Source organism: Ursus maritimus, unplaced genomic scaffold, assembly GCF_017311325.1.
Source record: "Ursus maritimus isolate PB19 unplaced genomic scaffold, ASM1731132v1 scaffold_2, whole genome shotgun sequence".
Lineage (NCBI taxonomy): Eukaryota > Metazoa > Chordata > Mammalia > Carnivora > Ursidae > Ursus > Ursus maritimus.
The window spans coordinates 22,399,554-22,415,846 of NW_024424452.1; the positions used below are offsets into that span (position 1 = coordinate 22,399,554).

At 45.2% G+C, this 16,293-nt stretch overlaps 1 protein-coding gene across 2 annotated transcripts in view; it reads right to left on the bottom strand.

The window, feature by feature from the left end:
* The window catches only part of EEF2K (eukaryotic elongation factor 2 kinase), a 73,641-nt gene that overhangs the window by 38,681 nt on the left and 18,667 nt on the right, over positions 1-16,293 (bottom strand). For both annotated transcript variants that reach the window (XM_040635237.1, XM_040635236.1), the window contains exon 2: positions 4,668-4,989. In XM_040635237.1, coding sequence (XP_040491171.1) covers positions 4,668-4,913 — 246 coding nt within the window. In that variant the 5' untranslated portion in view covers positions 4,914-4,989. The remainder of the gene's footprint in view (positions 1-4,667; positions 4,990-16,293) is intronic.

A 16,293-nucleotide genomic window follows, 5' to 3' on the forward strand; every position in this document is an offset into this window, starting at 1 on the left:
ACAATCCCTGCTGGTGTGCTGATAGACTTCCTTCCAGGCTTTTCTGGGTGTGTGTGTGTGTGTGTGTGTGTGTGTGGACATGTGCGTGTTTTACGAAGCTGTAACTGTACTCTATATTCTGCTATTTGAGTTTAACTCCAGAGCCGAAGCACTTTCCCACGTTATGGCAAATTCTATAAACATCCTTGCTTGGCCGCCTGATACTCTATTAAGAGGGCGGCCCCCTGATCGACTGCACCACCGTCCCCCGGGGGGAACTAGGCGGAAGGCCCTGGCCTTGACAAGGACAGAACTGGACTGTTCACACTACCCGCCCGGTACCTGCCGGGGTGGTGCCTCTTTGGAGGCCATTTTGGTTGAACCACCCAGGTTGCCATGTCGACAGTAAACAAAAAACATGTTAGCTTTGCTAGCTTTGTGGAGCGCCAGGAGGAGTGAGGTTTGGAGAACTGAGCTGCTGTCCCCCTCCGAAGCTGCCCCGGGCAACAGGGACCCCACAGAGCCTGCTTTCGGTTACCTAGGAAGGTGGGCAACGAAGAGGCACGTCTGGTCCATGACTGGTCATTCGACCCAGGACAGGGTATGGGAAGTGCAATGAGACAGTCCCCAGCCTTGCAGGCAGTGGCTGACTCCGAGGCTGACAGATGCACGCAGAGGTCCGCTCCGAGCCCCAGGGAATGCACAAGAGATAGCCAGGGCAGGGTGTCTTAAAACCACATCCTGAGGGAGTCAGGACAAATCACTTTAACAGACCAGACCGAGACATCAGTTTCAAGAGGTTTCAGGCAGAGGCGTGAAAAGGGAAAACTATTCCAGGAACAGGGAGAGGTGTGGGGTGAACAGAGCCCAGAAGGGTCCCTGGGGACCACGAGTGCGCCCATCCTCAGTGAGGATTTTGAACTATGCCTAGTAGAAATTTTAAGGAAGGGCGATTTATTGATTTGTTTGGGAGAGGGGAGGTTACCTGGCTGTTTTGCTTTATTTTTCTTCTTCTGAAAAGTCTTTTTCTATACATAAGCAATACATAGGTGTAGTTTAAAAGTCCAGAATGTTTAAAAACATATGGGGCGCCTGGGTGGCACAGCGGTTAAGCGTCTGCCTTCGGCTCAGGGCGTGATCCTGGCGTTATGGGATCGAGCCCCACATCAGGCTCTTCAGCTATGAGCCTGCTTCTTCCTCTCCCGCTCCCCCTGCTTGTGTTCCCTCTCTCGCTGGCTGTCTCTATCTCTGTCAAATAAATAAATAAAATCTTTAAAAAAAAAAAAAAAAAAAAACATATATAATGTAGATAAAAGTCTCCCATAATGGCAGCCTCTCCCCCAGAAAGAATCACCATTAACTACTGTGTACAAATTCCTCCACTCAAGTTTTTGCTATGTAAACACTAAGACGTGTATATATTTTTTTCATAAATGTAGGACTGTATTATATTTCAACTTGCTTTCTTAACAGTATATAAAAATAAAACTAGCTACCATTTTTTTTCTAATTATGTCCATACTGTCCTTATGGCTTTTCATGGGATCTTTCCCCCAAACACAAACACAAACACACACACATATTTTCGCACTGTTCTCAAGTCAAATCACATAGAAACATCATCTTTGCTTTAATGTAAATACACTACTCTCTTAGGACCGTGGTTTAAAATTTAAATAAGTCCCTCTTGAAGAAAGGAAAAAATGAAACAAGACGAAACCAGAGAGAGAGACAAACCATAAGAGATTCTTAATCTCAGGAAACAAACTGAGGGTTTGCTGGAGTGAAGGGAGGTGGAGGGATAGGGGTGTCTGGGTGAAGGACACTGGGGAGGGTATGTGTTGTGGTGAGTGCTGTGTATTGTGTAAGACTGATGAACCACAGACCTGTACCCCTAAAACAAATAATACATTATATATTAATAATAAAATATATATGTATCTTTCAAAAATGAATAAATAAGCCCCTCTTAATGGACATTTAAACTATTTCCATTTTTTTCTTTATTACAAATAATACTGCAACGTACATCTTTGAATATGTAAATCTGAACGCCTGTACAACTAATTCGGTACTGGATCTAAACTGAGGTGGGCACCCCTCATGTGGGCTTAGAAAATACACGGCAGGGAACATTCTGCCTTGTCAAAAGAAACAGGGGAGAAATATGTCACTTAGTGGACAGGGGTCGGACACGCTGACTATCCTACAATGTAAGGGACAGGCCCACCCAATAAAGAATTGTCCCTCCCCGAATGCCAACAGTACCCCCAGCGGGAAGACTTTGGCTGAGGAGGATTCTCTGGAGATCAAATTGTCATCTCAGCTGTTTTTTTTTTTTTTATTTTAGTAACTATTGTCAAATGGCCTACCACGGTTTATGTTTAACATAAATACTATCCCTTGGCAACAGGCCACCTACAGTGAGTCCCCCATCCCCTCCTGATTCTGAATGAAGCACCTACTGTGTGCAGAGCAGGGCCCCAGGCACTGGGGATGAGTGATAAAGAGGCCACCGTGTCCTGCCCTCATGAGGCTCACGTCCTAAAGCCACACCCGCAGACAAACCTCCATTCACGGGGACACTCAGTCTGGGCCTCCTTTAGAGGCCTCACTGAGGTCACGTTTTGTGGTCAGGGACTGGCCGTAAGTGTCTGAGACCCTTCAGCTGCTGGGCCCTCTCAGTGTCTTCTAAAAAGCCCCATCCAGGCTCAGGGTTCCTCTGGACAGACAGCTGTGGGGTCTGCCCCCACTGGGAGGCCACCAGGATCCTCCTTTCCTGGAAGCAATCCCTCTTCTGTGACACCGACCCCCACCCCCTCCCCTTCTCACGCCCTGGCTCAGAAATGACTGGGTCAGAGAGAGAACGCCTGACCCAGGCTGGGCCAACTAGATATTCGCCCGCTTGCTTGCAACCGGGATGGAGAGGGTCAAATCTGTCTTTGCATGTGGCTCCAAATGCAATGAGGGGGCGCTGGGGCCAGTGGTGGTCCATCTGCCTGCTGTGTAGACTGAGGCAGAGGAGAATAAAGGACAGGTAAAGAGAGACCGAGAGACAGTCCTGCTGGCTTCTGGTTCCTAGACCGGGCCCCTGACACCAGACATTCTTTCTCCCGTGGGGTCTCAAGAAATAAATACCCTTCTTCCCTTGAGCTGGCATAAGCTGCCTTCTGTCTCATAAGCCCTGAGCCCTCCAGCCCCTTTGGATTCCCTCACATCAGGTACAAGATGCCTCAGGAATCCGCGACTCCTCTAGCCTCCCTGACCCACAGTGGACGCAGGAGTGCCAGGCCGCTCCCCTGCCCTTCCCACGCCGCCCTCAACGGGGCTGGGTATGAGTCTCAGAGGCTGGCTGAGGAAGGGAAAGTGAAACAAGCAGCCGCCTGATCCTGCAGGAGCCCCCCAACCTCAGAGGGGACCCACAGGGTTGTTTCTGGAGCTGCCTGCCCCACAGAGACTTAAGCTAGAACTCTGGCTTTGACAGGAGGAAAATACCCAACTGTCCAAGAACTAGAATTACTAATTTTCTAAAAAGATTACTTTTGAAGTTAGAGAAGAATGGCTCCAATTCCCAACCCCGAAGTGGTAACGTGCATTTTGCTTACAGTACTAACAGATACCTTCTGTTGGTGGGCACTCAATTAAATAAGGATGCATTTAAATTTTTGTCAAGGTGCCTGGCTGGCTCAGTTGGAAGAGCACATGACTCATGATCTCGGGGTTATGAGTTTGAGCCCCACGTTGGGCATAGAGATTACTAACTAAATAAATGAATTTTTTTCATCACCAGTTATGATACAAAAGCCCAATAATGTTCCTCTTTCCCCCTCTCCTTTATACCAGCTTTACTGTGGTATGAACACAAATCCCTAACAAAATAAGTACCCTTTTCCTCAAGTCAGAAGGATGCCCAACTCCAAGCAGTGTTTCTTTTTTTAATTTTTTTAATTAAGATTTTTATTTTAATTCTAGTGAACATACAGTGTTATATTAAGGCAGGGGCTTTTTCGACCACAACCAACACGAAGACCTATATTTTACATCACGTCCCTGGACCCAAAGACACACGTATCAGGTGTGAAATGCAAAATTTGTGTGATTAGAGCCTGGCCATCCACCACCAACTGGGTCCCCACATCTATGTGTGTGAACATGTGTGAGCATATGTCCCAAAAAATAAGATCTTTATGTGCGCCTGCGTGGCTTAGTCAGTTAAGCATCTGCCTTCGGCTCAGGTCATGATCCTGGAGTCCTGGGATCGAGTCCCGCATCGGGCACCCTGCTCAGCGGGCAGTCTGCTTCTCCCTCTGGCCCTCCCCCCTCTCATGCTCTCTCTCTCTCTCATTTTCTCTCAAATAAACAAAATATTAAAAAAAAAAGATCTTTATAATTTGCAGCAGTCTCCCATATTTCCTATTCTGTTTTGCTGCATTTTTTGAAAAGTTGGTGAAGGTTTTCACAACCCAGTAGTGGGTCCTAAGCAGCTATTTCAAAAACACCTGCTCAAAGTAATGAAACTTGTTTTAAGCCTTCAAAATCCTCCCAGCTTAACAGGCATATCCCCTGATCCAGAATTTAGAGTGCTGCCCAGGGTCTGGGAACACAGGGAAGACCCCAACCAGTGACCCCAGCTCCCCCATCCCTTGCGGCAGGTGGGCAGGGGTGGAACGGGTGGGTGGTCCACTCACCTTAAAATGGAAGGAGCTTGCGGGGGACCCGCTGGACCCATACCGCTCACTTTTCGTTAGGTTGCTATAGTAGTTATTAACCTTGGAATTGACATTCTGGTGTGACCTGGGGTCATCAGTGATGGGGCAGATGAAGTAACCTTCCTCATCGTCGCTGTCGGCCTCGGACTCACTGTCGTGACCAGCCCGGGGGGTCTGGCCGCCATCAACACCTTCCAGGCGGAAAATGAGGTCTTCGTCTGCCATGTTCCTGGGATGCCCGTGTTACCCAAGGGGTAGACAGCAGAGCCAGAGTTGCAGGGCAAACGCAGCGGTGTGGGTCCTACAAGGGAAGCAAGACAATCCGTGTCAGGGCCCAGGGGGTGAGAGCGTGCAGTGCCCCACACCCTGAATGCTCCTGGCCACAGAAAGAGCTGGCGCTCTCGGAGAGTAAAGTGCAGCTATCTTTTGGGGAGGTGCACTTGGCGGGCAGGATCTAGAACGTTTTTAAATGTACAAACCTGTTGACGCGGTAATTCCACTTCGAAGAACTCAGTGTTTGAAATAAGGCAGGGAAAATAAATGCTTCTTAAGCATCTGGAGTGATCTTTTTTAGAAGTAAAGTGTATCAGATCATTCCCCAGCTTAACACCCTCTGGCAGCTTCTCTCCACATTAGTAATCAAATGCAAATAGCTCTTAAGGCTACAAGAACGGCTTTAGTCTGGTCCCTGCCCACTTCTCCTCTGGCCTTGGCAGCTCTCCAGGCCCATTGGCTTGCTTTTTGTTTGAACATGGGGAGCCCATTTCCACCCCAGGGCCTTTGTACTTGCTATTCCTTGTGCCTGGAACAATCTCTTCCCAATCTTCCAACACTGGGTTCTCTTTCATCAGTTGGATCCTGACTCAAGAGAAATCTAGAGGTCTTATCCGGCTCAATTCAAAGAATTCCTCTCAAATGCACATCTGTTACTCCCTAGCACATGTCTCTGCTTTATTCTCTATACAAAGATTTTCCCAAGCTGAAACCTCATTTATTCTTTTACTGTCCGTCTCCCCAGTGCCTCAAAGACTGCGTGGCACAGACCGGGCACTGGATACACATCCCAAGAATGGTTGAGTGGCCCAAAGAATGTTCTCTTTAGCATGATCAATAACAGCAAAAAAAAATGCTAACAGCCCACAACGTCTATCAGTGGAGGCTGGTTAAATTAATTATAGCTTTCTATACCGCGCACGGTTGTCCGACTATTACAAAGAAAGGGGAAGCTCTGGATATACACAGACATGCAAAAGGAGTCAAGAAAAAGTTCAGCAAGACTGTAGAATACGAAAGTCAATAGTATTTCTGTACACTAACAATGAAAAATCCAAAGATGAAATTATGAAAATTAAGTCCATCTATAAAGAACATCAAAAAGAATAAAACACTTGGGAATGAATTAAATGAAAGAATTATATGACTCGTACACTGAAACACAAAACCCACTGAAAGAAATTAAAGATCTAAAAAAAAAAAATGGGAAGATATTCCGTGTTCACAGATCAGAGGATTTAATATTGCTAAGATGGCAATACTCCCCAAATTGATCTTTGACTCAAACCAATCACTATCAAATTCCTCGTGGCTTCTTTGAAGAAATTAAGAAGTGCCTGCTAAAGCTCACATGGAAATGCAAGGGACCCAAAATAGCCAAAACTGTCTTGAAAAAAGAGGAACAAAGTTGAAGGAGTCACACTTCCTGAATTCAAAACTTGCTACAAAGCTGCAGTAACGAGGACAGTTTGTATCGGCATTGGGACAGACACAGATCAATGGAAGAGATCTGAAGAGTCCAGAAATGAACGCTGATGTTTACAGCCATGGAGTACGACAAGGGCGTCAAGACAACTCGATGGGGAAAGAATAATCTTTTCAACAACGGGGTGCCGGGACAAGTGAATATATATACATGGCAACAGAATGAAATTGAACCCCTTCCTGACACTAGTCACAAAACATAACTAAAAATGGATCAAAGACTTAAATACAAAAGCTAAAACATGATCTAACTCTTAGAAAAGAACACAGGAGAAAATCTTTGTGATGTGGGTCAGGCGAAGCCTTCTTCGATACCATACCAAAAGCACAAGCAACAAAAGAACAGATAAAACTAAACACTTGGGCTTCAAAGGACGCCAATGAGAGTGGAGCGATCATCTGCAGAAAGGGAGAAGTTCTGCAAATCAGACAGCTGATAAGGGACTCTATGAAGAAAGTAGACAACAATAAAATGACAACTCAAATAAAAAATGGGCAAAGGGCCTGAATGGACTTGAATAGACATTTCTCTGAAGAAGATAGTCTCGTGACCAGTAAGCACGTGAAAAGATGGTCAACATGAGTCATTAGGGAAATGCAAGTCAAAGCCACACCCACTAGGATGGATATCATAATTAGAAAAAAACCCAGAAAATAACAGATGTTGGCAAGAGTATGGAGAAACTGAAACCCTCCTACACTGTTGCTAGGACTGTAAAATGGTGCAACCACTTTGGAAAATAGTCTGGCCGTTCCTCCAAAAGTTAACCACAGAATTGCCCTATGATCCTGCAATTCCACTCCTGGGTGTCCATCCAAGTGAAATGAACACATCCACACACAAACCTGTGTATATATGTTCAGAGAAGTACTATTCGTAATAGCCAAAAGGGGAAACAACCTAGATGGCCAGCAACTAGTGAATCGATAAACAAAATGTATCCACGAGGGAATGCTATGCGGCCACAGAAAGGCGTGATGAATTTAACACTTGGGCGAACCTTAAAAGCACCAGGCTAAGGGAAAGAATCTGACTGCAAAGGACCACATATTGAATGATTCCATGTATATGAAATGTCCAGAAGGCAAATCTAGAGACAGAAGGTACATGAGTGATTGCCTGAGGACGGAGGAGACTTGTGGGACAGAATGGGGAACAACTGCTAATGGGTTTCTTTGCAGTTGGCAAAAATATGTTCTAAAACTGTGTGTTGGTTGCGTGACTGCCAATATACTAAAAACCATCGGATTGTACACTTTTAAATAAAGATTTTATTTATTTGAGAGGGAGCAAGAACAAGAGAGAGCACAGATGGAGAGGGAGAAGCAGACTCCCTGCTGAGCAGAGAGACTGACTCAGGGCTGGATCCCAGGACCCGGAGGTTGTGACCTGAGCCAAAGGCAGACGCTTAACCGACTGAGCCACCCATGTGCCCTTTAAATAAACAGAGGTTTGTGAATTATATTTCAATGAAGCTTAAGTCAAAAAAAAATGTGCAATTTTAAGATTTTTAAGTAATCTCTACACCCAACATGGGGCTCGAACTTACAGCCCAGAGATCAAGAGTCACACGCTCTACTGAGCCAACTAAGCACCCCAAAAACCGTTAAACTTAAAAAGCAAGTTGCAGAACAGCAGGTATATCATGGGGATCCTACTCGTGTTAAAAGAAAAAGGACAGGGCCTTGCTTAAAATTAAAAAAAAAAAAAAAAGGGAAAAGGACATTTGTAGATGCATAAAAGCTTCTCTCAGGGACCCCCGGGGGAACTCTAGCAGCGCTGGTGATGTGGTTTTGGGATATCGGTGAGGTGAGGTCTGGAGCCGACGACCAAGAAAGAATTCTTGAGGTGCCTTTGGTGCAAAATGGTGGTGGGACCCCTGGGCAGAAAGAGCTTCTGCCCCAGGTCATGAGGGGTGGCTGATTATATACTATGGAGTTGGGGGAGGTAAGGAAAAAGGGAGGTTGAGAAAGTACTTTCATATGTTAAAGAAGACTCGCAGGACACCTGAGGCCTTGCCATTGTCAAGTTAAAGTTTTTTCCCATCTCACAAGGCATTAACATGAAGATAGTTGGAAGCTTCCTGGAAGAGCATCACAGGTCCCACCCAGGAGTGAGGGGGTGGGGGCAAGCTGCAGGGTGTCAGCTTATGCTTTGTCCCCAGCGAGCCTTCGGATCCCTCATCATTCTCCCCCTGAACAATTCTGACCCTTAAATCTTGAAGGTTGTTAAGGCGGAAGGTCTCATCTTCTGTAACGTCTTCCTGCCGAATAGGGGCGTGGAGCTGTCCCTACCCATGGGTCAATACTGGTCAGCTGGGGATGTATAGGGGAGCTACGAAGGGGAGGCAGCTGAATCCAACAGTCAACAGAGATGAACCTCCTTGAGTAGAAAGGATCATCTGTTAGCTGGAGGTTATGGCAGTCAAGGAGTCTTGACACTACGAAGGGAGACACCAGAAATGACAAAACAAGGTTAATAACGGTAATGAGAAAGAGAAGTCTGAATGAAAGATCTCTGACAGGTGACCTTTGATAATTACCTTCCAGTCCAGGAGTTTTAAGCAATCACTAAAGGAAAGAGATCATTTAAAGTGCCAATTTGAGTACTCATGTCAGGTAGAAACCCAGAAGTGTTTTGTGGTAATCTGGACTGTGTTTTTACGCCAGCACACATCTTCACCTTGTGTAGCAGTTAAAACATCTGATGTCCTTCTATTTTGTAGGGTATCACATAGGGCTTTGACTCTGCATTTATTAAGAACTTCCATGTGTCAAACAATACCCTCCAGTCTCAAACAGAGAACAAAAATGGATGTTAACTGGTCATACCAATGAGACACAGACGTGTCCACCATTGTTTTAAATTTGGAACGTTGGCTGGGTTGGTAATGATTTTAATAATTCATCTGTACATGCAGGCAAAACCCAGAGTACAGCGGCCTTCCAGCCTGGGGGAGGCTTACGGACACGAGTTAGAGCCCTATAGCCATTGGGTCCCAGCCACGAGCCACTCCTGATACTGGGCCTCCTTGCACTGCAGTCAGGATTTCAAGGGCTGCATACGTGCAATAATTTCAGGCCCATATCTGATTGGGGAGTTATGGCTTGATAATAATCCCCCTTTTTTAAAAAAATTGCTCCATGGGCATGTTAAGACTAGAAAGGCTTATTTGGAGTCAGTATAAATATTAATTTTTAAGGCTTTGGCAATTGCAAAGCACAAGTGAGCACTACAGCATACCTGGGTTTTTTTATTCCCTTTTCCATGAAACTACTGCCATCAGTAAACCAACTGTCATCTGTATTTCCAATAGGGGCATCTTAAATCTGGTTGACTAGAATAAGCAAGATCAATAACCTCTGAACGGTTCTGCTCTATAGGAGAACAATGGTCAGGTCCAGGAATAAGGGGAGCTGGGTGTAAAGTATGACAGGTTTCCACTACTGGGTATTTACCCCAAAGATACAGACGTAGTGAAGGGCCATATGCACCCCAATGTTCACAGCAGCATTGTCCACAATAGCTAAATCGTGGAAGGAGACGAGATGCCCTTCAACAGATGACTGGATTAAGAAGTTGTGGTCCAGGGCGCCTGGGTGGCTCAGTCATTAAGTGTCTGCCTTCGGCTCAGGGCATGATCCCAGCGGTTCTGGGATCGAGCCCTGCATCAGGCTCCTCTGCTGGGAACCTGCTTCTTCCTCTCCCACTCCCCCTGCTTGTGTTCCCTCTCTCGCTGGCTGTCTCTCTCTCTCTCAAATAAATAAAATCTTAAAAAAAAAAAATGATGTGGTCCATATATACAATGGAATATTACTCAGCCATCAGAAAGAACGATTACACAACATTTGCAGCAACATGGACGACGAGACTGGAGGAGATTATATGAAGTGAAATAAGTCAAGCAGAGAAAGACAATTATCATATGGTTTCACTCATTTATGGAACATAAGAAACAGCAGGAAGATCGGTAGGAGGAGGAAGGGAAGAATGAATGAGGGGGGGTAAACAGAAGGGGGAATGAACCATGAGAGACTATGGACTCTGGGAAACAAACTGAGGGCTTCAGAGGGGAGGGGGGTGGGGGATTGGGGTAGGCCAGTGATGGGTACTGAGGGCACGTATTGCATGGTGCCCTGGGTATTATACGCAAATAATGAATCATGGAACATTGCATCAAAAACTGGGGATGTACTGTATGGTGAATAATATAATAAATTTTCAAAAAAGTATGACAGGTTTCAAGTATTATTTCAGACACATATCTATAAGCATAACCTTGTACTTAATAAGTCGGCTTCCCATTATCCATTGGTGGCTTTTGGTCTTGGACCTGATGTGAAGTCATTACAGTCAGAGCCTGTCCCGTAGTGAGCTTTGAGGCTCCTTTTACCAGGAGGGCTGTTGTATGCTTGGCCAAAGCCTCTCCTTGTACGGTACATAGACAGAGGAGGCTTCTAGGATAATTACAACCATGCGGGATGAAACTATTAACAAGGCCTCTTTGAGGTCTAGCCTTAATATCTTAATTAACAAGGAATCACTGGCAAATGGGGGAAGACTTCTCAAGAGATGGGATCCTCAAGTCATCATCCAGCCCAATCACAAGGAAAGTGGGGTCATCCATTATCACCACAAGCCCATAGTTAACCCTGTGGAGTGGGGTATGCTTCTGGCTTTTAGGGAATGATACCATCCCAGCCACACAGAATTGGTCAAGGTGATACCCGAGTTATAAAATTGTTGGGGAATCTATCCCATTTCCCAGTTGTCTAAATAATTACGCGCCCATGGGGTCCTGTTATTATCCCCACAGAACAGAAAGCACGAAGATTATCTATATAAGCTATTGTGCAATTTCTCTCAAGTTTACCTCAAGTTGTCTAGCTTAGGTAAACAACAGACATTAAAGATGATCGGATCGAGAATTTAACATCCACAAAGGTGTGTTATTGAAACATAATTTTTCTCTCTAAAATAACCCTCATTTCCAGAGACAGCCAAATCAGGACTAATTTATTTGAAAAACAAATACAATTTAACAAACTTGGAGTAATTATTTACATAAGCTCAGCAGAATAATAATTGATCATACAAATCTTTTAGAATCTGCTTTGCTGGAACATTTTACAAGGAATCTCTAGGTTGAACTTCTGGTAGCCTCTCCAGGCCAGAAGCCAAGCCAGGTACTTGCCATCAGACATGCCTGCAATATCTGTAGATTTGGTTGGATTCCTCTTCACGAGGCCCCCAAAGTATCCTGAGGTTCCTGCACCTGCCAGAAAGTGACATTCTTTACTCACCTGGTGAGGCTGCTGGGAACTCTTTAGCAAGGTATCAGGCCAACATTTCCAAGGGGCTTTATGGCTCCAGGTTTCATAAAGTCAACCTTAGTTCCTGAAAGCTGTTTGGTCATATCTGAGTATATGTATGTCTCTCAAAATATGACATTCCAGTCAAAGCCTTGGTAAAATAACCAATGTTTCCAATGGTGTCCTGTTAAAAGGAGAACAATACTAACTGAACTTATGCAAATGATTATGACTGCCATGGAAGAAAGAAAACTTACTGAGACCTTTTTAATTTCAGAGGGCTCAGGTAAAGAGAAAAGTTATATGCTTTAATTTGCTTTATTATTATTTCTGTATATCACTGATGTCTTAAGAGAAAGTTTCCTCAATCTGGAAGAGCAAACATTAGAGAACCAGCAGTGTTTTAAACAAGAGTCACAACACTATAATCTTTTGTTTATTTAGTCCGATGTTACTAATTCTAGTTTAGTTAGAATGCAGCCCTTAGTTCTAGAAATTCTTACCCATTTCAGTTTTAGAATTCTATAAAGATATCAAATACCTGTATCTGTCCCAAAAGTCCTTTATATGAATCTCCTTGAAAATGAAACTCATTTACAAGAAAATAAGAACAATTATAAATGACAAAAACTCAGAATGGACATGGTTAGAGATCTGATGAGATGAGAATTTACAATATCGCTGGCAAAGCAATCAGGTTACTTCTGTGACACATAACACTTCGACAGCCAGAATATCGAGTGATGAAGACCTTCTAGTGTGTTCAGGAATTGCATGTTATCTCAGAATAATTTAGCACTTACTGTTAACAGTACTTCCGGAGTAACTTAGCATACCAAAGAGAAAGGCCTAAAGAGTTAAGGAGACTTCATTTACAATTTAAATCTTGGGAAGTCTGTTAAAACCTTAAAGTTACAGCACATGCCTGAATAGGATTACAGATCATCACAAAACTCAATTATTTTTATTTAACCAAGGTGACAATAAGAGATTTGAAAGGCAAATATGTAGGGTTCTACAGTTGTTAGCAAAGTTTAGCTCCTTTAATATTGAGAAGTTTTTTCTTTTTTTTTTCTTTTTAAAGATTTTATTTATTTATTTGACAGAGAGACACAGCCAGTGAGAGAGGGAACACGAGCAGGGGGAGTGGGAGAGGAAGAAGCAGGCTCCCAGCGGAGCAGGGAGTATGGGGCTCGATCCCAACACCCTGGGATCATGCCCTGAGCCGAAGGCAGACGCTTAACGACTGAGCCACCCAGGCGCCCCAATATTGAGAAGTTTCAACCAAGTAATGGAAAACCTGATAAAAGACAAAATATAGAAACTTTGTTCTCTGGGCAGACAAAAGAGAAAAAACTTTTGTCTACATTTTCTTATCCAGAGCAGGACAATTCAAGAAACCTTTGTCTTTTGCAAACTTATACATCTTATACCGGTGTACTTTAAAAATCCGTTCACTTCAATCTTAGTCCCTCCTGACCACACCTAAAATTCCTTTCCAAGGATTTCCCTTCACAAACGTCCACAACCTTCTTTCGCATTCACATTTTATCCCATGCCATCTTTCCAAACAACCATCTTATTTAGGAAAAAATTACCTTCTTTTACCTTCAATAAAAAATGCACTCCCATTCCTTATCCTTCTTACATATCTCCTACTTTTCCACACAGGGTTGCTTATTTCCGTCAGTCTTCATTACATTGAGCACAATTCTGCATTCTTTAGAAACCTTAGTGTCCAGTGAAGACTAAGCAGTAACCAACGGCGAACTGTCCCACCAGAATTCTTTAGATGGCAAATGTATGAATCAGTTAAGCACAAGGCATGTTTACCAACAGATTTAAATACCCTTAGTGTCTCTGCAGTAAGTAGTCAAAAGCACAAACCTACATCCAGTCATCAATGACTCAGCAGTGTATCCTATTTGGAAAAGCCCTAGCTGTCCACCGAATTCATCCAAGCAAAAGACCTAGACATCCCATTTATCATCCAAGCAAAGTTTCAGGTTACCAAAGACTTTTTGAAAGCTATTTTAACAAATACCCATGAAAACTATTAGACAATTTAACCATCATTTTAGTCACCTTTTTACTAACAACTTCCAACAGAGATAACACAAGTTTGTTTGACCTTCCGTAAACCTTGATAGAATAAAAGTATCACGTTTAAAAAAAAAAAAAAAAAAGTATCACGTTTACTGCTGATAACTTTAAAAGCATGTCTATCTTGAACCAACGAATGTCAACTTAAATACTGAATTATGTTTCACCTGGGCCCACCCCATTTTCTATTTTTACCTGAGACACTGGTGGGGAAATATGGAGTGGGTGGTGGTAAGTCCAGGGGTGCTCTTCTTTGCTGCTTGATGATGAGAGGAGGAGGGGCCACGGTGCCTGAAGCACCAAAGATGGTACAAAGCCAGTTGTACAGGCCGCACCCAAGGTGGTGCAGAAAGAGAAGGGGGAGGGGCAGACAGAAGGCAGAGAAAGGGTTCCCGGTTCTAGAGCTCATCAGCTCCAACAGGAGCAGACGCCATGTTTTCCTGCCAACAAGCGGGGATAAACAGTCCATGTCGGGCCAGAGAAGACAGGGAATTCCCCTGAAACAAAGGGAGTTTCGGCAGCTGCTTGGGAATATTCCTTAAAGTCCCCCTCCCGAGGGAGACTAACCACAGTTTGCTCCAGTTATAGCCATTAACCTGGGAATTGAGTGAGGGACAAGCCCCCACATCTGTTAGGAGGAACACAGAGAGAGAGAGAGTCCGAGTCCCTTTTGCTAGGGATGACCTATGTTTCCTCCAGCAACCTGGGTTTACTAGGAGGAGGCCTACTTAGGTAATTATCATCCAATATGTCAGGAGAGAGTTTACTAGCCAAATATGTTCTGCAAGAGGCCGCTGAGGTGCTGGTGAGGAGCAATGAAGGCCTAGGTACGAGCAATGAGGTGCCCCAAGTCCATCTGCCCTGTTCCTTGCAGAAGCGATCTGACAGATCCCACTGAGGCCATGCAGTGTTACAGGAGCTCAGGCCTTTCCTAAATTTTGCAATCCGAATTTGTTTCCAGTGGGTTAAAAGGCGCCCCAAGGGAGAATGCTTGGGAACCAAAGGAGAAGCCTACTGAGGCCATGCTTCCAGAAAAGTAAAGAATGTCCACTACCAAATCCCCCCCCCCCCGCCGACTCCCGGGTGGCATCCCACGCAGGATATGTCAGAGGTTCCCGTGCATCAAAAGCAACCGGAGGCGTCCCTCAAACAAGACTTCACTATTGATCACAACCCTGCCTTCCCGTGAAGGCAATTCCTGCCGTAACAGGCCCGCAGGAGGGATGCCGAGTCCCTCCCCCACCCCATCGCATCCTAGGCTGCAGATGGGCGCCTGGTGAATGGACTAAGATACTGCGTCCTCCTATACCCTGAAAGTTGTGTTACTGCCCTGCCCTTTTTAACCCATGGAAAATACTAGGAAAGTTTTACAAGGGGGAAATTACTGAAGTTCGTAGCTTAAGTAGTTAGTAGAGGACACTGACTGAGAACAGTAAAGATGGAAATCCGTGGTCTAAGCGACATTCCAGCACATGCGGTCCTTACAGCCAACTTCCCTAGGAAACAGTCCCCGGTTGGGTTGTAATTCCATCGGGTACTGGTTTCGGCCGGCTCCCAGTGGAGGTCCCGCGGCCAGAAGTTGCTAGACCAGAGATGTGGAGGGGATCACATCAGATCAACCAGGAGGACACCTCACACGGTAGCCTTAAGATTGGCAGTCGTGCTAGTCACTGAGGGGGCTGCCCCGTGCCCAAGACAGACAGGAATAAAGAGAAGGCATCAAGTTTCTGGGTCTTAGGCCAGGGTACTAACGTCCAGGCAGGCTTTCTCCTCCCCACAGAGTAGCCACGGGCTAGAGGATTGCAGCCTGACATATAGACATGAAAGTGTTCCAGTAAGACCGGGCTCCTTGCAGAGTCCCCGGAATGAGAGTAAAAGAAGAGAAGTACTCACCAATTTTGCACTGAAGCTCAGAGTCCAGATGTAAAGACTCAAAGCTCCACGTACGGGCGCCAAACGATGTGGTTTGGGGATATCGGTGAGGTGAGGTCTGGAGCCGACGACCGAGAAAGATTTCTTGAGGCGTCTTTGGTGCAAAATGGTGGTTTATTAAAGCACGGGGACAGGACCCGTGGGAAGAAAGAGCTGCAGCCCCAGGTCGTCAGGGGTGGCTGATTATATACCATGGGGTTGGGGGAGGTAAGGAAAAAGGGAGGTTGAGAAAGTACTTTCATATGTTAAAGAAGACTCGCAGGATACCGAGACCTTGCCATTGTCCAGTTAAGGTGGTTTCCCCCTCTAACAAGGCATTAACAGGAAGATAGTTGGGAGCTTCCTGGAAGAAGGTCACCCACCCAGGAGTGTGGGGTGGGGGGGAGGCTGCAGGCTGTCAGCCTATGCTTTGTCCCCAGCGAGCCTTCTGTTCCCTCATCACCGCGGTGGGCAGTAGCACTGGAAGCTGGCCGCTTGGCGGGGGCGGGGGGGGGGGGGG